Genomic DNA, 21,978 nt, shown 5'->3' with positions numbered 1-21,978 from the left:
GAATAAAAGTTATTAAAACTAATATATAATATTAGTTAATTTAATTTTTAAAAGTTGCACTATTTATTGTAATTGATGAAGATTAAAAATAAATATTAGAAACAAATAAAATACTAGATTTAATAAGACATTAAATTAAATTTGATTTTTAACCAATAAAATATTATTTTTTAAAGTTATTTTTAAATTTTACTATAAAAAGTGGATATGATTGTAATTTTATTATTTTATCTTTAGAGTATTTAATATCATAAGTATTTATTAAAAATATAAATTACTAAGAATATAAATATTTAAAAATTATTTATAATTAAAAAGCTTAATTAATACAACTAACATACTCTAATTATATTTTATAGAATTTTAAAATTGTATAAATATTAAATTATAGATATCTTGTAAAAATATTTACTTTAAAATTTTCATATTGAAAGAAAATATTATAAATAAGCATTAAATTATAATTAATAAAACAATATTTTTATTAATGTTTTTGATAATTTAATAGAAGATTAGATAAACTTAAAGAAGTAAGTAATAATAATTTGTTTATTTAATTTAAAAAATACTAAATATATTTTTTTTATATTAGAAACCTTAAGTTTAGTACATAAAGAATTAAATAAATGATACATAAGAAACAGCTAAAATAGTCTAATATAATATATTTTATATTGAGAAAATACAATTTAACTAATAATTAAATTTGAATACTAAGTAATTTATTAAAGTAGCATTTATAAGTTTTAAATAAAGTGCTTATGAAAATGAAATTTTTGATATAAATAAAGGCTATATTTTAAAATAAATATAATATTTTGAGGATTTATAAAAAATATTTTAAAAAATCAGAAATGAACATAAATTAGACTTAATTATAACATATACTTATCCTTCTAAGCAAATTTTATAAATTTTATAGAGTGTTTAAATTAGTTTAATAATTGTAAATAAGAAAGATATATAACAATATGGAATATTTTGTACAAAATTATTTTTACTTGATTAAGAATTTAAATTTGATGATTGCATTTTAAAAATAAAAAAATTTGAAAAAGATTAATTGTATGTATTTATCAATTTTTATAAAAAATAAAGTAAACAATAAACATTGCGTATTTACTATTTTAATCAATAAAATAAATTATATATTGAGTAAATGTATTATTAGTTTTTAGCTTATTGTATAAATTATTAATTAAATGATTTTTAAACTATTCACACCTATTCTTAATAAAATATTTTATTTTAAAATGAATAGAAAATTATTTAAGATTCAAAAAATTTTATTTAAGAAAATATAAAAAATTGCAATTAATAAGATATATATTATTTAGAAAAGCTTTTAGAATTTTATTTTAAAGTTTTTAAAAATAACTAAATTTTCCCTCAAAATTAAATATTAAGTTTTGATGTTATGTATAATTAAAATTATTTTATATTTTTTAATGATATTATAATATATTTACATATTTATATATTTAATTAAATAGAAAACAAAGCATTTTTTAGACTATACTAATATTGTAAAATATTTTAGGCATAGATACTATTACATGAATATAAAAAAAAAATACTTTTATATTTAAGTTATTTTTATTTTACTATGTATATTAATTTATAGTATTTAATATTTTTATTTATAAAATAATTATAAATATTAATCATTTAGACAGATAAAAATTTTTATATTATCTTCCTTATAAATTATTTATATTCAATAAAAAATCATAAATTTCATATAATTGTTTCTTAATATTAAAATATATTACTACTTTACAACATATTTATATTATTTGTTAACCTATAATTTATAAATACATGAAATTCTAGATTTAAAATTTAAAAATTATTTGTAATTTTTTTTTTTTTTAATTAATATTAAAAAAAATACAGAAAAAATTAAAAATTAGTATATATGAGATATTTAAATGAATATAATTTTATTCAAATAATTTATAATTAACTTTGATTTTGTAAATGAAATATGAAAATTATTTGTTTATTTAATAATTTTGATAGAATTTTTTAATACAATAAATTTCAAATAACTTGAATAATAAAAATTATAAATAAAAATTTAATAATTTTTTTTATAATTTAATATATATAAAAATTAAATAAATAGTTTTCAAAAAATTAATAATTTATTTGAGTTATTATTTACTTAAATTAATTTACAATTTTAAAGAACTTAAATCAATTTTTATCATCTTTAATCTTATTAATTTTTTTTTAATTATTTTAATTGAATATTTTTAAAAATTTATTAACAAAAAATATTATAATTCCTTTTTATTATCATTTATAAAAAAATTTATAACATAAATTAATATTTTTAAATATATTTAAAAATATTCTTAATATAATTATATAAATAATATGAATTATTCACCAAATAAAAATAGAATTAAAAGAAAGCAAAAGCAAGAACTTACAGAAGTTATTATTATTTTATTTAAAAATATTTTCAAAAAACATAATAAAAAATTAATATTAAATTATCAATTGTTTATAATAAAAATCTAAATAGGAATAAAGATAAGAAATTAAAGAAGCATTTGATTTATTTGATACTGAAAAAACTGGAACAGTTGATTATCATGAACTTAAAGTTATAATGAGAGCTTTAGGTAAAATATAATTATTAAATAATTATCAAAAATTACAAATAGTTTCATTTGTTGATATATATTAATATTAATATTTATTTAAAAAAAAAAAAAAAAAAATTAATTAATTTTTTTTTAAAGGTTTTGATGTAAGAAAGCAAGAAGTTCTTTAAATTATAAAAGAATATGATCGGGATGAAACTGGCCATATTTAATATGCTGATTTTGTTGAAATAAGTAAATATTTTTTTTGTTTAAAAAAATGATTAAAAATCAAAAAAAGTGACTTAAAGATATAATGATAGAGATCCTACAGAGGAAATACTAAAAGCATTCAAATTATTTGATGAAGACAATAGTGGCAAAATTAGCTTAAGAAACTTAAAAAGAGTTGCAAGAGAACTTGGAGAAACATTAACAGATGATGAACTTTAAGCTATGATTGATGAATTTGATAGGGATTAAGATGGATAAAGTAATATAAAATTTAAATTAAAAATAATATATACTTTATAAGAAAAACAAATATGTTAATTTTAAAATATTAATTTTTTTTAAAAAAAAAAATATTTAAATTTTTTTATTTTTATTTTTATTTTTATTTATATTTCTAATTTTATTTTTATTTTTATTTTTATTTTTATTTTTATTTATATTTATATTTCTAATTTTATTTTTATTTATATTTCTAATTTTATTTTTATAAGTATCTTAAGAAGAATTTTTGGCTATAATGAAATAAACAAGTATATATTGAAAATTTATTTATAAAATCAAAGAATTAAAATGTTAAAATAATTAGTGATTTTTATTTATATATTGTATTAAAAAATAAATAATGATTAATTATAATAATTTTATTTATTTTAAAATAAATAAAATTTTAATTTAATAATATATTTTATTTATTTTTAAAATATAATATAAAAATCATAAAAGCTAAAAAAATATAAATCCAATTTTAATAATTAAGAATATTATTATTTAATAAAGTTATAATGTATAATCCTATATTTTAGTTCGTATTATTATTTTATTTTTTATAATATTATTTTATAAGCTCAATAAACAAATAAAAAAATGTGAGAAAAAAAATAATAATTGAGTTTTTTTTAAAAAAAAATATTGAAAAATATAAAAACAGTTCATAATATATATATTATTTTTAATTAATTTAATAGAACAGAATTATTTATTTTATAAATAAATTTGTACTTTTAAATTAATTATAATATTTTTTTGTTTCTAATTATACATATTTTTAATTTCTCTAATCCGATGCAATATTTTTTTTTTATAAAATAATATAAATCAATTTACAAACAATGCAAAATATGTTATAAAATGTAAAAAATAAAATTTAACCAATAATTTTTTTATTTTATTATTATTTTTTTTATGAAACAATTATTATATATTTTAAATAATTTTATTTATGTACTAAAACTGATATAAAAACAAGAATAAAAAAAATTTAATATAATATATTTATTAAATATTTTTGTATTTTACTTAAGAAATTTATACATATTATGCTTGAAAGATAAATAATAAATAATATTATTGAAACTAAAAAATATAATACTAATAAAATAGCTACATCGAAATATACATACCTAAATTTTGTTCCTAAAAACATTTAAGAACAATTTAAGAAATTAGCAAATATTTACTTTTTAATAATAGGTTTTCTACAAATTATATAGGAAATATCTATTTCTTAAGGACAGCCAGTTATTTTTCTTCCTTTATTTGTAATATTATGTATTTCTGCATTAAAAGATTTATTAGAAGATTTAAAAAGACATAAATCAGACGATGAAGAAAACAAAAGACTTGTAAACAAAAAAAATGTTTACACATTTAATAATAAATAAATAGATATTAGTTTATCGTAAAGAAGCGTGGATATAAATACATTGGTAGGATTTAATAGTAGGGGAGATAATAAAAGTAATGAAAGATGAATATATACCAGCTGATATAATATGTCTTTTTTCAAGTGACTAAGCACGTACCTGTTATATAGAAACTAAAAACCTTGACGGAGAAACGAATTTGAAAAGAAAGGTAGTTGATAAAGATTTATAAAATTATGGTTCAATTGAAATTTTGTAAGCCAAATTATAATTTAATTTAGAAAAACCAAATCCATACCTATATAATTTCTAAGGTGAATATTTTAAAGATGAATCTTTAAAATAAGGGTCTTAAGTACCATTAGATATAAATAATTTTATTTTAAGAGGTTCATCACTTCGAAATACACATTACATTATAGGAATAACTGCTTACACAGGTAATGATACTAAAATAATGTTAAATTCAATAAAAGCAAGGCCTAAAAAATCTAAAGTAGAAAGAAAGATGAACTTTTTTATTGCTTGTATATTTATATTATAGATATTAATATGTTTGGGAAATTCAATTTATTCATTAATTTGGTTTATGAAAAATAAAAAATATTTAATTAATTATTTAGGGCTTTCTAGTACTGATAAATTAGATAATTCCATGTTTCATTTATTTTTGATTTAATGGGGTACATGGATTCTTATTTTCACGAATTTCGTTCCTATAAGTATTTATATTTAAAATATATATAAAAAGTATAAAAACATCTTTTTTGTAAAAAATAATAATTAAAAATAAAGGTCTTATTGTTACATTAGAAATGGTTAGATTTTTTTAAGGAATTATAATTTAAAAAGATTAATAAACATTTTCCTTAGTAAATGATATATAATGTTCTGTATAATCAAGTAGCCTTAATGAAGAATTAGGATAAGTAGAATACGTATTTTCTGATAAAACAGGAACTTTGACAAATAATGTAATGAATTTTAAATGTCTTACAATAAACGGAATTTCATATGGAGAAAAAAATAATTTATCTTAAAAATAGCTTAATTAATTAAAATAAGTAACTAATGTATAATTCAAAGATAATTCTCTATTTTAAGACCTTGAAAGTAAAGATTCCCAAAGTCAACATATTATTTAAAGTATTTTAATGTTATCAGTCTGTCATACAGTGATTGTGGAAAATACTTCTTCGGGTAGTTAATTTAATGCATCATCCCCTGATGAATTGGCTTTAATTAATTTTGCAAAATTTTGCGGATTCGAATACATTGGAGTTGATGAAGAAAATATTATTAAAGTTAAATAAGGTGAACAAATACATAAATTTAAACTTTTGCATGTACTTGAATTTAATTCTTCAAGAAAAAGAATGAGTTTAATTGTGTAGAATTAATAGGGTTAAATTGTTCTTTATTGTAAAGGTGCAGATAATATTATTTTTTCAAGATTAGATTAAAAAAATAATAATGAATTATCTATAAGTTAAACAAAATAAAATATTAATAAGTATTTTTTTCTTTTTGTTAATTTTTTATTAATTTATTTTTCTAGTTATGCTAAAATTGGTTTAAGAACTTTAGTTTTAGCTTAAAGATTTATTTCATAGGATTATTATGAGAAATGGAATGAAGAATATAATAAAGCATTATGCCTATTAACTAACAGGTAAGAAAAACTTGAAGAAATTTAAAACTAAATTGAATAAAATCTAATGCTTCTAGGTGCAACTGCTATAGATGATATGCTTTAAGATGATGTCGCTAGCACAATATAATCTATGAAACAAGCTGGAATAAAAGTAAAAATAAATATATTACAAAATAAATACTTAATAATTAAAAGGTATGGGTATTAACTGGTGATAAAGTAGAATCAGCTATAAGCATAGCGTTTTCATGTTAATTATTAAATACGGAATTAAAATAACTAACAATAGACGGTTAAAACCAAGTTGAAGTAGAAAAATAATTAAAAGACTTCCATAAAGAAGTAGAGTCTGAAAAAGAATAATTTTAAAAATAAAATTTAAAAAATTTAAACAAACAAAATATAAATAAAATAACTTTGTAAATAGCAGTAATAATTACAGGGGATGCTTTAATACATTCCATGGCTGATAAAGAACTTTAAAAGTTATTAATTTAAATTTGTTCTGTTTCTAAAGTTGTTCTAGCCTGTAGAGTCTCTCCTAAATAAAAATAAGAAATTGTTACATTAGTTAGATCTCATTAAAAAAAAGTTACCACTTTAGCGATTGGAGATGGGGCAAATGATGTAAATATGATAAATGCTGCTCATGTTGGAATAGGTATTAAGGGAAAAGAAGGCTAATAAGCAGCCAGGGCGAGTGACTTTAGTGTTGGAGAGTTCAAAATTTTACTCCCTTTGCTTTTTAATCATGGAAGGGAATGTTATAGAAGAAATACAGTGTTAATTTGTTATAACTTTTATAAAAATATGATATTGGTCTTGCCTTAATGGTGGTATGGTTTTATTACTGGATTTTCTGGTAGTTCTTTATATGACCCTTGGATTTATTAATTATATAATTTGTGTTATACTTCTTTACCTATTGTTAGTAAATTATATATATAAATATTTATATTGTATTTTTTTTTAAAGTATATGCTGTTTTCGATGAAGAGTTTTCAGCATATTATTTATAATATAATCCTTCTTTATACATACAAGGAATAAAAGGAACTTTATTTAACTAAAAAATATTTTGGGAATGGATATTATTAGGTATTTGGCATGCATTAATATGTTCGATTGCTTCATTCGGTATAATGGAATAGTCATTTTAATTAGAAGGAAAATAATTTTTCTTTGCAATTTCAGGTATTGTATCTTTCGGAGCAAGTGTACTTTTGGGAAATTCTAAAGTTATGCTTATTAGCAATACACACACTATTGCAAGTATTTTATGTATTTTTGGAAGTATATTATTTTTCATTATGAATCATGCTTTTGCTAGTACAGTATTTTCTAGTTAAGATATATATAATACCTTTAATAATGCTTATAATACACCTTATTTCTGGCTTTGTTATATTTTTATTCTTGCTCTTACTATTAGTATTGATGCTGGTTTTGAAAGATGGAGCTAGTATGAATAAGGTAGAATGAATATTAATTTTAGTAAAAAAAAATATAACAATAACCGCAGTTAGGCTTAAATACTTTGAAATTCAAAACATCTGAATAATAAATACTTGATGAATATCAAAATGAAGAAATTGCTAGTGATAACTATGATTTGAAATAAAAATAAGCTGCATTATAGATTTCTGATCCTAATTATTTTAAAACATCTAAATTTCCTAATAATAATATAGTCCCTACTAATTGAATATAAAATAATTTATGTACAAGTTGATATAAATTGATTTTTTCATTTTAGAAAAAAAAATAAAAAAATAGTACATATTTATATATTTATTTTTATTGATAAAAAATTAATGAATTATTATATTTTTTTATTATGAAAGTCAAACTATAAATAATTTATTTAATTTAATTATGTTTATAATTCAAAAAAGTAAACTTACATATGTTATAAATTTATTATTAGAATTAATTTATAAATAAATAATAGAAAAAATAAAAAAATGATTGGTAATATTTTTTGTAGTTAAGAAATATAAATGTAAGATAACCCAATAAAAAGTGAAAATAGTATTAATGATTTCCATGTAAATATATTTTTTTTTTTTCATATTAAGAGGAAAATTAATCTAATTAAAATAAATAAAGATTAACATAATTTTAGTAATTATAGAAAAGAATTAAAAAAAAATAACTGAATTAATACCTTAATTTAATATAGATAATTTTATAAACGACAATAATGAAATATAACTTTGTCAATTAATAAATTAGTTAAAATAAATGGGTTTTCCTATAAATAAAAATATGATTTATTATTTTTGCCAAGATGCATAAATATTTATAAATTGTGGATTTGATCCTCTACCTGATAATATAACAATTCCCCAAGAAGACTATAAAAACTTTACAGAAGTAAAAAAATATCATATATTTTAATAAAGAATATATAAATCTAAAAATTTTAGCTTAAAATAAAATGTAAAGAAAATCAAATTAGTTTAATTCATTAAGTAATGTTTGAGGAAAATAATTACGAATAAAATAATAAAAACTAAGAAGAAAAACAAAAAGTTCCAAATTAATGCAGAAGAACTAAAGAAAGAAAAATTGGTTATATTATAGAGAAAGTTGTAGAATGGAGAAATTTATATAATGGATCGATATAAGAAGGCGAAATGAAATAAAATAGACTATCTTTAGAAGAAGCAGCAAATAAAGTTTAGATTTCTAAAAAATCTTTGGATGATTATTTATTATAAATTAGGTTTTTTTTCTTCTATTTTTATAAATTTTTATATATATATATTTTTTATTCTATAGATTCGGGAGAAAATATGGATTTAATTTTAATGAGCATAAAAATGATAAAGTTGGAATTTTAAGAGCTTTTGTTAAAAAACATAAAGAAATAAAAAATCAAGATAAAAAGAAAAAAAGAAGAAAATTAAATTATCTAATTAAAGCAACTCAGTTAAATAGAAATAAGAAGAAGGTTAAGATTTTTAAGAATGATTTTTGAATAAAATTCAAAATAATATTTTTTTAAAAAAATCATTAAAATTGATACAATTAAATAATATCTTTTTTTATTTTATATTGCAATATTATATTTTTTGAATAATTAAAAATATAAAAAAATATTCTTTTAAATTTTTATCTGAATCAAAAAAATATATATTTAAAAAATTTTCAAAATTTAAGTTTTTATGGTAAAAGAGATATTTCTTAAATAAGATTTCTTAATTTAACTTCAGAATCTTTAGCTCTAGCTTCAATTTAAGATGCTTAAGCTAATTTTTATTCTATTTATTTACATCTATTTTTCCAATCCTCACATTCTTTATTTTTAATTTCAAAAGCTTATTAGAATTTCCTTAATTCTTATTCAAAAAGTTCTTTTTAAACAAAAAAAAAATATATTTAAATAAAAAAAATAACAAAAAAAATAAACCCCTTTTAATTTTAAAGTTATTGTAATCTCTGAATATTTTATTTAAGAATTTCATTTTCTTTAATTTTATCTTTTAAAACATTCTAATTTTTTTCTAACTCTTACTTAAGAATCATCAAACTTTGCTCATATTAAGCAATTTTATTGTTCAATTATTAAAGTCCTTAAATTGTATTTTATAATTATTACATTCTTTACATAATAACTTGATTTTCGTGATTTTTTTATTTATTTAATTATTCAATTTATTAAATATATTAAGTTAACTCATTATTTTATTTAAATTTTTCTTTTAAAATTCCTGTAACTTTCGCTAACTCATTTGTCAACTATTAATTTTTATTTTCACATTCTTATTAAAACTAATTGACTTGATTAACATTTAATTTCAAGCTTTAATTCATTGCAACCTAATTTTATCTTAAAATTTCATTTTCGGTTATTTTTTCTCTTAATACTTCTGCTAGCTTTTATATTTCATTTTATAGAATTTAAACACGTTCACTTTCATGATAATTCTTATAATTATTATAAAAAAATAAAATAAAATTAAAATACTTAATTTTAATTCCTTTGCATTGAATTTCCTAATAAAGTTTCTTCTAAAGCTTATTTTAATCTAATAACCTCCTGTTCTAATTAGTCTCTTTCTTATGCTTATTATGCTAGTTTTGCAAATTTCATTTACCATTCATCGATTTCTTATATCTTTTGTTCTAACATTCGTCGTAAATTTTTATATGTCCTATGATTGTGAAATATTGTTATTATTATTTATTGCTACATTGCTAAATGTATTTGATGATTATTAGAAAATTTGCTTTTTTTTTTAATTTATTGATGATATATTTAATTCATCTTAAGGTTAAATTTCCTTATATTTATTTACTAAAGATCTTAATCTTTCGATTTCAGCATATAATAAAAATACTCTTTATTAAGTTATTTTTTCACTACCATTTTAAAAATTTGATTGATCTGGGTTATTAACATTTATAATTCCTCTATCTAATGCTTTTTATTTCAACTCTTCTATTTCTTTTTATTAATTCAAAATAACTAATGAAAGCTTTTTTAACTCTTAGTCATAAATAAGTTAAGCATATGTTCCATCCTATATTTTTTATTTTTTAATTTATAAATGAATGTTTGATTGATTGAGATTAATTAATAAAAAATTTTTTAATTCTTATTTATAATATTTAATATTAATGTATTTATATATATATTTTTATTATATTTAAAATACTTAATTATTTTTATTTAATGCAACTGCTTTAGCTTTCCATAATTCAACTTCATCTTATAAATCTTTAATTTTAGATTTAATTAAATTATTTGTGTTTTTCAATTATTTTATTTCTTCTTCTTTTTATTAAACAACTTAATTAGTTTCTAATTTTTATTTTTCAAAGAAAATTTTTTATGCTACTTCCTTTTATTTTTTTTCCTATTCTTTTTTAATTTCTTCTAAAATTTATCGTATTTATACATTTTATAATAATTATTTTTTAAAAATTTCTTTATTTTATGGAGTTTATACTAATTAATTCAAAATAAATACAATTTATGCTTCAGGAATATTATTCATATTATTATTACCAACCCCATATTATTAATTATTTTAAATATAATTTTCGAATACAAAATTATTATTAAGATTATTGCCATTATTTTGCACAAAACCGAATTAATCGGGAACTACTGAAGGCTTTTTAGAAACATGCTATTAATAATTTTAATCTTATTAGTTTTATATTAACATCATATTTTATTATTAAGCATATTACATATTTTATTGATTTTAAAAATCATCCGAATTCTAATTATTTAATCCAAATGTTTACAAAGATTATTATTATTAAGGAATATGTTAAGGATTATTTTGATTATTATTTACTAATAATTCGTCTTGTTCTATTGTATTATAATGCTAATTGAGTTCATTTTAACGTATTTATTAATTAATAATCATTTGATTTTTTTCAGAAGGTTGTTCATGTTATTAAACTCCACGAACATTCTTATTAATGTTTGGATTCAAATTATTGTTATTTACACAACTTGATTAATTATTATTACTTAAATTATTATTTGATTAGTCTTTAATTTCTTCATTTGTTTAACTTGCCGGATTATTTTATGATTATATTTCATTATTATTTTATTTTGAATAGGAAAATGCTTAATTAGATCCTTTTTCAGGAGCTACTTATCCTAAAATTTACGCATATAATGGTTAAGGCGAATATGAATGATTTTAAGCATAATTATGCTTTTATTAAAGAATTTATTAGTTTTATAACATTACTCGTAGGCTTTATTCCTTTTCATGAAGTTTAGTGTAGTAATTATTCATTCTTTCAATTTCATTTCTAATATTTGTTAACTCAGCTAAAGTTTAATTTTAACTGTTATCTTTGTTATTGTTCATATTAATTTATTTTAATAAAAAAAATTTTAATGTTTTTTTATTTATTTATTAATAAAATAAATATTAAATATATATATACTTTTATTTTTAAAAAAATAATTAAATAATATTTTTTATTAATAATATTTTAATTTTAATATTTTTTTATATAATAAGATTTTATATTTTTAATATTAAAAATGTTTATTTTTTTAATTATTAAATATATAGTTTAATATAATGTATAATAATAAGAAACTCGAATAAAATTATAGAAGACTTTTATAAAAAATAACAATAATAATTATTAAGTCAATAACTTTATATAAAAAATATTATAATTTAATTATTTAAAATTAATATATATAATTAATTATAGTTTAAATTAAAAAATATTAAATACAAAAGTTATAAAAATAGAATTTAATATACTAATTTTTTTTAATATAATGAAATTGAATTTAATATTTATATAGTTTTTAATTTTTTTCAGAAAATTCTTTAAATAACTAACAAAATATAAATTAATATTAGAAAATAAAAAAACAAAAAAAATATATATTATAACTATTTAGATTATTAAAAAAAAAAAAAAATTAATAAAAATTTAAAAAATTTTAAAAATTTTAAAAATTTTAAAGAAATTAAATAAAATTAAATTAATAAAAATAAATATTGTAATATATAAGAAAAAAAAATGAAAAATATGTATATAAATAATAAATATATAAATATATAAATATATAAATATACTTAAATTATATTGATTAAATTTATTATTTTATAAAATCATAATAAAATTTTTTATTTAAAATACAAATATAAAAATATAAATTGATATTATGATTAAAAAAATTTAAATATTTTAATTTTCATTACACGAATATAAAAAATATAACATAATTTTTTTAAAATATTTGTATATTTATAAAAAAAGTAAAGGCTATAAAATAAATCAAAATCTTAATTTTGAAAAGAAGAATTTGTAATGAGAAGCATTTTTTTCATCGGGATTTAATCCTCTGTATCTAGCTTAGAACTATGTTTTTAATTCATCTCTTACTTCTTTTCTTGCTCCTGATTTTATTTTATCTTCTTTGACTAAATCTTTGAAATCACATAAGTCTTTAACAGAGTATCTATATTATTTTATAAATAAATACACAATATTTTTTTAATTAATTAATTTTATACCTTGTGGGCATAATGTGATTTAAGTTAACATATTTAACGAATGGTTTAATCACAGTTCTTTTTTCAATTTTTTTTTGTCCCATTCTTTTTGTTACTCTTCTTGGAACTCTTTCTACCCTAGCAACTAATGCAAATCCGAATTTTCTATCCTTTATTTTTTTTTAATAAACATATATTTTTTTTATGAATACTTTATTTCCATCTTCAAGTGATTTAACAATAACTGCTTTTTTTCCTGCAAACCTGCCTTATAAAAGAATTACTACTCTTCCGTATTTTAAGCTATTTTTTTTATTATTAGAATTTAATTTATATATATTTTTTATTTTATTTATACAATTTAGCCATTTTTACTTAATTATTTTTTTTAAATTTGCCTTTTTATCTTATTTTTTGAAAAAATTAATTTATACTTTAAATTTGTATTAAAATAAAATAGAGTTTTTCATATTATATAAATATTTTTTCTTATATTTTAATTATAAATTATTTAACTCTTTTCTTTATATATTAAAAAAAAAAATTATATATATTATTAAAGAGAAAAAATTATACATTAAAATAATTTTAAACTATAATACATAAATATTATCATAATAAATAATTTTTATAAATTTAAATAATAAATATAAAATAATACATTAAAAAAATAGAATTTATTTATAAAAAATAAAAATATTATTATTAAATAAAATAAATTAATTATATTTTATTTTAAATCTAATTTTATAATAGATTGATTAATATTTTTTATTTCTATTAAAATTTTGAAATTATAAATTTTATTTTCTTTAAAAAAAGTTATTTTCGTATAAATAAAATAAAGTTAACAAATTTACTGACTATTAAAATTTACTTAATAAATCAAATAAAAAGTATTAAATAATCAAATATCAATTATAAATATTTGAATATTATATTCTTTAGATAAGAAAAAAATAATTTATATGTTATAAAAATGTTCTTATATAGTATAAATATATTTATTAATTAACATCAAAAAAATAAAATTCAATAAAAATAGAAATATAAAAAAATAAAAAAATATAATGATATAAAACTAGATTTAATAAAATGATGATTATCTATAAAAAATATAATCACAAGATCTAAATTAATAATCAGAAATCTTAAGTTTTTCTACATCTAATAAACAGAATTTAATACCTATAAAAAAAATCAGACCAAATACATATTCATAAGGATATAATTACATATATCGTTTTTTTTTTCTAAATTTATACAATATGTTGTTACGTCTAAAGGAATTATCTAAAATAGAGGTAGATGATCTTCCTTAAATAGATGAAAGCCATAAAGTACAACACACATCCCAAATACTAAAAGAGAAATTATAAAACATAAATGAAACAATAAGCCCTCATTAGTTTTTATAAATAATAGCATAATCTTTTAAATGGGATGTGATACCAATTTTTATTTATATATTTTTAGAAATGAGTTTAAAAATCATAGGAACAATAAGTATAGGATAATTAATTGATTTAGTCACATAAAATTAATATTTTGAAGCTTTCAAATGGAGTTTCTTACTGATATTATGTAATTTTTTAGCCACTACCTGTGGTTAAAATGGCTGGACGAAAGGTCATAGATTAGTTTCTAAATTTAGGCTTGGATTAGTTAATTTATTATATGAGAAAGTTAGTAGTTTAAGCGTTTTTTCTGTTAAATAAGCAAGCGAGGGTAAAATAATAAATCTAATATCTTCTGATTTTAATGTTTTTGAAACCAATGGTGTATATGTTTTTCATTTATATATTTCTCCTATTACATTGTCTCTTACATGCTTTATTTTATGGAATAGGTTAGGTTATGCAGGAATTTTAGCCATAATTTTACTCGCAGGCCTATTTCCAATACAAAAATAAATAGCAAAAAAAGCTGCTGAATATACAAAAAAACGTGCTTTATAAAGTGATAAGAAAATAAAATTTTTTTCAGAAATAGTAGACGGCATTCGAATAATTAAAATGTGTGGATGGACCAGTGCATTTAATTAAATAATAAATAAATTAAGAAAAGAAGAAATTAAATATGCTTTAATTTCTTAGGGAATCATTTATATTGAAAGTTCAGTTTCTTTAGTAGGTCCACTTTTTATTGCAATTTTCTGTTTTGCCATTGTAGATGTTTTTGATAATAATTATTTAAATATGTCTGTAATTTTATCCACTATGGAATTGATTACTTATATTTCTAATACAATTGTTAAAGGGTGTGGATTTGGTATGAATTTTTTTTATGACTTCAAAATTCTATTGTAAAGGTATATGAATATTATTTGCATTCAAAACATTTAAATGCAATCTATTTCCTAAGAATAAAAAGAATAAGAATTTGACACTTAATTAACCGAAAATACTTCTACATTAGTTTATTTAAAAAGCTTTTGTTCATATTGGAGCGAGGATTGGGAGAATAACAGTCCTGTATTGCAAAATATAAATCTTTAGATAAGAAAAGGGACTTTAACATCAATTGTTGGGGCTATATGAAGTGGAAAAACATCACTTTTTTATTCTTTATTATAGGAAATTCCAAGATATAAAGGATCCTTTTTTTGCACAAAAAGTATTTCTTATGTAGAATAGGAACCTTATATATTAGAAGGCACAATAAGAGACAATATCTTGTTTGGAAAATATTATTAAAAAAGCTAATATTTAAAAATTATAGAAGCATGTTGCTTGATGTAAGATTTTTAAAATTTACCTTTATAAGATATGACAGTTGTTGGGGAAAAAGGTGTTAATTTAAGTGGCGGATAAAAAGTTAGAATTTCTTTAGCTAGAGCTGTTTATGCAGATAATGACTTATATTTATTAGATGATCCGCTTTCTGCTGTTGATTCTAGAGTAGCATAGATGCTTTTTAATAATGTTATTAAAGGACTATTGAGAAAAAAAGGCGTGTTACTTATTACACATTAACTTAATTATGCTACTTAGTGTGATGATATTGTAGTTCTTAATAATGAAGGAAAAATAGCTTTATAGGGAAGCCTTAAGGAAGTTGATTTAAATGAAATTAATCTCGATAAATATATCTAAACTGAAAGTGATCAGAAAAGTAATTAAATTAAATAATCAGCTTATTAGGAAATAGACTTTACTTTATAATAAAGTATCGAATTATAAAAATAATAATCGAAAGTATTTTTTTTATTTTTTAAATAAATATTATTTATTTATATCAGGAATATAATTAATAAATTGAGAAAAACATAAAATAATAAGAATAGTATAGTGTAGATTATAGAACATATATAAAATACTTCAAATATAATAGTTATTGTTGTAGTTTTATTTTCGTTTTCGGATTATTTATTTTAACTTAAGTATTATTTACTAATTTTTACAAAAATCTATCTTTTTATGAAATAGCATAAAGTAAATGGAAATTTTATCTTGTTTCCTTTTCTCTATTAATAGCATATTTTAGCTCTAAATTTGCCCAAAACATTTCTGCTACTAGCTTTATATTAAATTGTAATAGAAACTTATCGAATAGTATGGTTTAATCATTATCATAAACTAAGCCTATTATTTTTGATGAGTTACCTTCTGGCACTATCATTAATAAATTTTCTAATGATATTTCTATTTTAGATAAATCTCTACCTGAAACAGCTACTATAGCAGTTGAAGGATTATTTTATTTTGTTAACTTATGCTTATCTTTAATTTTATATAATCAAGTAAATTATATTTCATTTATTTAAATAAATATAAATAAAAGTTTTATATAATACCTGCTTCGATTCAAATGTATTATTTCTACAAATGGACAATTTATACAAAACCAATACTAATGAGAGCTAAGCAATTAGATTTAGAAAATAAAGGACCTGTATTTTAATTTTTTAATAGTAGTTTGAATGGATTATTAATTTTAAGGATTTATGGATAAAAGGAAGAATTTTAGAAAAAAATGCATACATTAATGAATAATAATATTCGGTCGTATGACATATTTTGGTATATGTCTCGTTTATTTAGTGTATATTTACAATATATGTCGCTTTTAGTATCAACAATAGGAATAGACATGATAATATTATTAAAATAATCAGAAAACAAATAAGATTTTGGTAGAGCATTAATATTTTTTATTTACTTACAAATTCTTTACATATAACGCTCAGGGCGATAATAAATGTTGATACATTTATGGCTAGTGTAGAAAGAGGACTTTCAATAGTAAATTAGAACATGAGGATTTAGATATAAAACCTATAGATTCAAAATTAACAAATTAATAATTAACTAATTATAATAAATCTAATAATAATGATAATAATAATACTAATAATAATAATAATACTAATACTAATATTAATTTTAATAATAATAATAATAATAATAATACTAATAATACTAATATTAATATTAGCAATTCATTTATATAAATAAACATAAATTAATAAATTTGGCCTTCTAAAGGAGAATTGGAATTTTCAGATGTAAAAATGAAATACAAATAAGAAAATGAAGATTACATTTTGAAAGGAATTTCTTTTAAAGTGTTAGAAAACGAAAGAGTAGCAATAGTAGGAAGAACTGGGGCTGGAAAATCATCTATTATTTAGGCCTTATTTAGAATGATTGAAATTAATTAAGGAAAAATTATTTATGATGGAATTAATACAAAAGATTTAGGGCTTTTAGCATTAAGAAGAAATATTGGAATTATTCCTTAAAATCCATTCGTTTTTTGTGGATCTATAAAAAAAAATAATTGATCCTTTAGAGGAAAAAGTGACGATTAAATCCATAAAGTACTTAAAGATACAGGACTTTATGATACTATTAGTAAGCTACCTCTTGGAATTAATACTGATATGAGCAACTCTTAATCTGTTTTTTCTTAAGGATAAAAATAACTCGTTTGTTTAGCTAGAGTTATGTTAAGAAATAATAAACTAATAGGTTTTTTAATCTATTTTAAAAAAATTATTATGAAATCATTTTTTTTAAAAAAATATAAAAGTTTTAGATGAAGCTACTGCTAATGTTGATATGGAAACTGATTAATTTATTTAATAATTGATAAAGCAAAATTTCAAACAATGCACTATTATTACTATTGCACATAGACTTAATACAATTGCTGATTATGATAAAGTTATTGTTTTAGATAATGGCCTGGTCAGCGAAATTGGAAATCCCTTTAAGTTATTGGTTTGGAATGATATTGATGAAACTATTACTAATACTAATAGTAGCTTTGCTTAAATGGTTCTACATACAGGTGAAAAAAATTCTTAAGAAATATTTAAACTAGCTAAAGAATCATACTTTTAAAATAATAAAAAATGATTTTTATATTATAAAATATTGTTTATTCAGAACAAAAAAATATTATTTTTTTTTATTATTATTTTTCAGTATTTTTTAATTTTATTTATGTCAACTAATTTAAAATATTATTTATATATAAAAATTGCCAAAATAACTAATTTTTATTTCTTATAATAAATAAATTAATTAATAAATAAAAATAATAATTAATAATAATTAAATATAAAAATTAATGGCTGATAAACAAGATAAAAGAGTAAGAGATAAAAGCCCAGTCGCTGTAAACTTATTAAATAAATATTTATAATAAAAATATTATATATATATATATATAAAGGAAATGAGAACATGGAACGAAGTTATATTAAAAGAAAGATCTAAGCAATAAATATATATGCATTTTTCAATAAATCCAAGAAAAAGTAATATTATATAAAAATATTTATTTTTAACTAAATATAAATAGTTTTCTTATATTCAGATAAGCCAAATAATAATATTTTTGTCTAATAATAAATGAAAAATTCTGGAACTAAAAACCCTTTTTTAGATTTTACTAAACTACCTGAAGGAATGGAAACTAATAAGTCGCCAGAATTAAACTGTAAAATAAAATTAAAAATGATATATAATAAATAATATATTTATTTTGTAAACTATAAATTTGCATTGCAAAAATTTAATTATTTCATATTTATAACTAGAGGAAATATTAACAAAGTTATCCCATATTGGTTAAACTCCAACTTAAAAATACAAATTTCCATAAACATCAAATTAAGACTTAGGATGGTATAATAAGGTAATTATAAAATTAAATATAAGAATATAATTTAAAAATATAATTATTAATATAAAAAATATTGTATTTATATAATATATATATATATATATATATATATATTTATAACTTAATTTATTTATTTTATTGTTTAATACTAGTATGCTAGAAGCTTAAGCCCTTAAAGAAATTAAAATTAATTTAATTATCCCAAAAAAACTTGTAACGAAACTGAATATGCAAATGAATATTATAATATGTTAAGAATATCTCCTTTTTCTAATAAAGTAAAATGAATATAAGAAATAAATATAGAATTATAATATTATTTATAATTAAAAATTTAATTCTTAATAATTATCATATTAACATAAGTATATTAAAATATTTATTTTATTATAGTATATAAAATAATATTATATTTTATCTATTTTTACTATTTAAAATTAAAAATTTAACTTAATTTTTATAACAAATATATATATTATTTTAGGAATAAATAAAAAATAGTTTTTGATTTTTTAGTTTCTAAATTTTTTTATTTTTATAATAGCATAAAATATAATTAATTTTATTAATCTACTTATTAGTCAAGTAGTTTTTTATGTTTAAACTTTTAGTTATTATTTAGATCAAATATCATTTTAGGGGACATATAAAACTTGATTAAGAGTTGTGTTAATTTTTATAATCTTCATTTTAAATAGATTTTAACTTATAATAACAGTTTAAGTATTTCATATATTATCATAATAATCATGTATTAGTCTGTTAGCGATTTACATATTGTAATTAAATAAAAAATGATTTTTCTTTCATAATAAATAATAATAAAAAATTTTGAGTTTTATTATTTACATCTTTTTTTTATTATTATTTTGTAAATTAAAATTTTTAAGAATAATTTTTTTTACAACATTTTAAATTCATTAGTGATAATATTTTTATTTTTTAAAATTAAAATGTATATAATTTTTTTAATATTATTAAAATAAAATTATTTTAATTTAAAAAAAATGACATATAATAAATTTAGATAGAATAAAATAATAAAAATATGTTAATTATATTTTAAAATTTAAAATAAAACTTATTAAAAAAAGAAATAATTAAAATTAAATTTTTTTAAAAATTATCTAAAATATTATATAAAATAATTAACTATTTATTACCAATTATAATGAATTTTATTTATTTTTATAATTTGAAATAATAATTTTTTAATTTATATAATTTTTTTTTTTTTTTTTCAATTATTCTATTCTCAACTTTCAAATATCTAAATAATTAATTGTGCTTTTTACATTTGTATTTTACTAATTTTCTGTATTAGCTTCAGGCTCGTCTAGATCTTTAAATTAATGCTAATTGTTTTTTTTATAGTAAGTTTTTTTATCTCTATTGTAATCATTATACTTTTTGCTTTTATTCATAAAACTTTAAAAATATTATCCATCTTTTGATAAAGTAGGTTAATGCGTTATTTTATTTTTATCATTTGAATATAATTCTAAAGAAGTATAAAGTCTCATCTTTTTTATAAGATAATTAAAAAAAATAAAAATAATAATAATAATACTTTTTTTAATTCAAATTAATATTTTTCCTCATCTTTATGTTTTAAATCAATATGCTTTACTAAATAATCAGAGGCTTTAAATTTTTTCTAACAATAAAAGCAAGGCCAGGCACCAGTTTCATTTTTCATTGATTTTTAAACTTTATATATAATTTTTGAAGCAAGTTTGTTATTAAATAAAGCACTTCCTCGTAATTAATCTTTAGATTGCTCAATTTCCTAAAGTTTTTGTTAGGCAAATTCCTAGACTTTATTTTGCCAATTAGGCAATTATTCCCATTTTTCATCTTCTGCATTAAAATCACTTTTTAATCTTAAATGAATGCATCCACATTTACTAGATAAGGCTCTTTCATCATAGCACTAATAAAAAATTTAATATTATTATTTTATTTTTATAATTACTTAAATTCCGCTATAATAACAATATGAATGTACTCTTCTTAAATAAAGTAAATTAGTATCTAAATTTTTAAAAGAAAATTTATCTGTTATAATAGAATTATTTTGAATTCCTTTTTATTAGTCGAACGCTTTGATAAGTTTTACAGTATATTCAAAATCTGTTTAAGATTTCTTAATATTTACTTTTTGTGCTACTTTTATCATTCTTTTTTAATTATTTTTTACTATATTAAACTCAAATTTATTTATGACTAAGCAATCTTTCTTAAATCTTTCATATGCTTCATTAAATTATTCGAATTTCTCAAATGTAATCCATCCATATCTTATTTAATTTATTAAAATATAAAAATAAGTATATTATTTTTAACCTTTAAAATCCTTAACTTGGTATTGGTTCTGATATTGAAAATGATTAAAAGCCAGGAATTTTTTTAATAACTTAATTTATTTCCTACCTACCTATATCTTATGGTATTAATTTTATAAAAAGTGTATTTTCGATAGGATCAAATCCAAAATAGGGAGATTAACTAATTTGAAAATTTTCATTTAAATATATCTATTTTATTTAATAATATTTTATAAAATATATATATATATATATACTTTCTAGTGGGTAACTCCTAAATTTACCTTATTATCTGCATTCTCTTCTTAAGTTTCTTCATTGTTATCATTTGATTATATTTCTTATAATTTCTTTTTTTATAAATTTTTTATGCGTTTTTTTTTTTTTTTT

At 17.7% G+C, this 21,978-nt stretch overlaps 8 protein-coding genes across 8 annotated transcripts, besides 24 other annotated features; 6 read left to right on the top strand and 2 right to left on the bottom strand. All coding sequences in view use genetic code 6, as the record gives it.

Annotated features, from left to right (window-relative positions):
- Nucleotides 1-2,382: 2,382 nt before the first annotated feature.
- Nucleotides 2,383-3,369, top strand: IMG5_062100 (hypothetical protein; the record flags this gene model as incomplete). Its single annotated transcript, XM_004037026.1, has 5 exons — nt 2,383-2,442; nt 2,534-2,633; nt 2,754-2,849; nt 2,896-3,087; nt 3,320-3,369. 5 exons carry the CDS (start codon nt 2,383-2,385, stop codon nt 3,367-3,369), a joined length of 498 nt encoding a protein of 165 aa, XP_004037074.1.
- Nucleotides 3,190-3,316: a microsatellite.
- A 71-nt stretch (nt 3,370-3,440) lies between the features above and the next one.
- Nucleotides 3,441-3,536: a microsatellite.
- A 608-nt stretch (nt 3,537-4,144) lies between these two features.
- IMG5_062090 (phospholipid-translocating p-type flippase family protein, putative) lies at nt 4,145-7,881 on the top strand (the record flags this gene model as incomplete). The annotated part of the gene is made up of 5 exons (XM_004037025.1): nt 4,145-4,450; nt 4,494-5,193; nt 5,267-6,276; nt 6,321-7,056; nt 7,101-7,881. 5 exons carry the CDS (start codon nt 4,145-4,147, stop codon nt 7,664-7,666), a joined length of 3,318 nt encoding a protein of 1,105 aa, XP_004037073.1. The 3' UTR covers nt 7,667-7,881.
- A 290-nt stretch (nt 7,882-8,171) lies between these two features.
- Nucleotides 8,172-9,108, top strand: IMG5_062080 (hypothetical protein; the record flags this gene model as incomplete). The annotated part of the gene is made up of 3 exons (XM_004037024.1): nt 8,172-8,501; nt 8,555-8,853; nt 8,910-9,108. 3 exons carry the CDS (start codon nt 8,172-8,174, stop codon nt 9,106-9,108), a joined length of 828 nt encoding a protein of 275 aa, XP_004037072.1.
- A 2,904-nt stretch (nt 9,109-12,012) lies between these two features.
- Nucleotides 12,013-12,097: a microsatellite.
- Nucleotides 12,077-12,140: a microsatellite.
- Nucleotides 12,078-12,149: a microsatellite.
- Nucleotides 12,079-12,149: a microsatellite.
- Nucleotides 12,104-12,177: a microsatellite.
- Nucleotides 12,178-12,284: 107 nt separating this feature from the next.
- Nucleotides 12,285-12,342: a microsatellite.
- Nucleotides 12,343-12,542: 200 nt separating this feature from the next.
- Nucleotides 12,543-12,609: a microsatellite.
- Nucleotides 12,554-12,593: a microsatellite.
- Nucleotides 12,555-12,599: a microsatellite.
- A 53-nt stretch (nt 12,610-12,662) lies between the features above and the next one.
- Nucleotides 12,663-12,705: a microsatellite.
- A 106-nt stretch (nt 12,706-12,811) lies between these two features.
- IMG5_062070 (ribosomal protein, putative) lies at nt 12,812-13,524 on the bottom strand. The gene is made up of 4 exons (XM_004037023.1): nt 13,485-13,524; nt 13,339-13,429; nt 13,148-13,296; nt 12,812-13,092 (listed from the first exon to the last, which is right to left on the bottom strand). Exons 1-4 carry the CDS (start codon nt 13,493-13,495, stop codon nt 12,909-12,911), a joined length of 435 nt encoding a protein of 144 aa, XP_004037071.1. The 5' UTR covers nt 13,496-13,524; the 3' UTR covers nt 12,812-12,908.
- Nucleotides 13,525-13,651: 127 nt separating this feature from the next.
- Nucleotides 13,652-13,701: a microsatellite.
- Nucleotides 13,702-13,706: 5 nt separating this feature from the next.
- Nucleotides 13,707-13,758: a microsatellite.
- Nucleotides 13,757-13,806: a microsatellite.
- Nucleotides 13,807-14,143: 337 nt separating this feature from the next.
- Nucleotides 14,144-14,189: a microsatellite.
- A 1,135-nt stretch (nt 14,190-15,324) lies between these two features.
- On the top strand, nt 15,325-16,387 carry IMG5_062060 (hypothetical protein; the record flags this gene model as incomplete). Its single annotated transcript, XM_004037022.1, has 3 exons — nt 15,325-15,397; nt 15,848-16,240; nt 16,368-16,387. 3 exons carry the CDS (start codon nt 15,325-15,327, stop codon nt 16,385-16,387), a joined length of 486 nt encoding a protein of 161 aa, XP_004037070.1.
- A 1,028-nt stretch (nt 16,388-17,415) lies between these two features.
- Nucleotides 17,416-17,462: a microsatellite.
- Nucleotides 17,453-17,559: a microsatellite.
- Nucleotides 17,560-17,940: 381 nt separating this feature from the next.
- IMG5_062050 (hypothetical protein) lies at nt 17,941-18,489 on the top strand (the record flags this gene model as incomplete). The annotated part of the gene is made up of 2 exons (XM_004037021.1): nt 17,941-18,099; nt 18,161-18,489. The coding sequence occupies exons 1-2, from the start codon at nt 18,012-18,014 to the stop codon at nt 18,487-18,489; spliced, it is 417 nt and encodes a 138-aa protein (XP_004037069.1). The 5' UTR covers nt 17,941-18,011.
- A 152-nt stretch (nt 18,490-18,641) lies between these two features.
- Nucleotides 18,642-18,694: a microsatellite.
- Nucleotides 18,642-18,697: a microsatellite.
- Nucleotides 18,651-18,705: a microsatellite.
- Nucleotides 18,663-19,725, top strand: IMG5_062040 (hypothetical protein). Its single transcript, XM_004037020.1, has 5 exons — nt 18,663-18,751; nt 18,809-18,893; nt 18,938-19,075; nt 19,176-19,273; nt 19,414-19,725. The coding sequence occupies exons 1-5, from the start codon at nt 18,704-18,706 to the stop codon at nt 19,546-19,548; spliced, it is 504 nt and encodes a 167-aa protein (XP_004037068.1). The 5' UTR covers nt 18,663-18,703; the 3' UTR covers nt 19,549-19,725.
- Nucleotides 18,759-18,807: a microsatellite.
- Nucleotides 19,342-19,380: a microsatellite.
- Nucleotides 19,726-20,429: 704 nt separating the features above from the next.
- Nucleotides 20,430-20,488: a microsatellite.
- Nucleotides 20,489-20,548: 60 nt separating this feature from the next.
- IMG5_062030 (hypothetical protein) lies at nt 20,549-21,183 on the bottom strand (the record flags this gene model as incomplete). Its single annotated transcript, XM_004037019.1, has 1 exon — nt 20,549-21,183. A coding segment is annotated over one exon (402 nt), but the record flags the coding sequence as incomplete, so codon positions are not given.
- Between the last annotated feature and the right edge of the window lie 795 nt (nt 21,184-21,978).

This window comes from Ichthyophthirius multifiliis, assembly GCF_000220395.1.
Source record: "Ichthyophthirius multifiliis unplaced genomic scaffold scaff_1120509250282, whole genome shotgun sequence".
In the NCBI taxonomy this organism is placed as follows: domain Eukaryota; phylum Ciliophora; class Oligohymenophorea; order Hymenostomatida; genus Ichthyophthirius; species Ichthyophthirius multifiliis.
The sequence above is the reverse complement of the archived record's forward strand: the minus strand, read 5'-3'. Positions and strand labels throughout refer to the sequence as shown.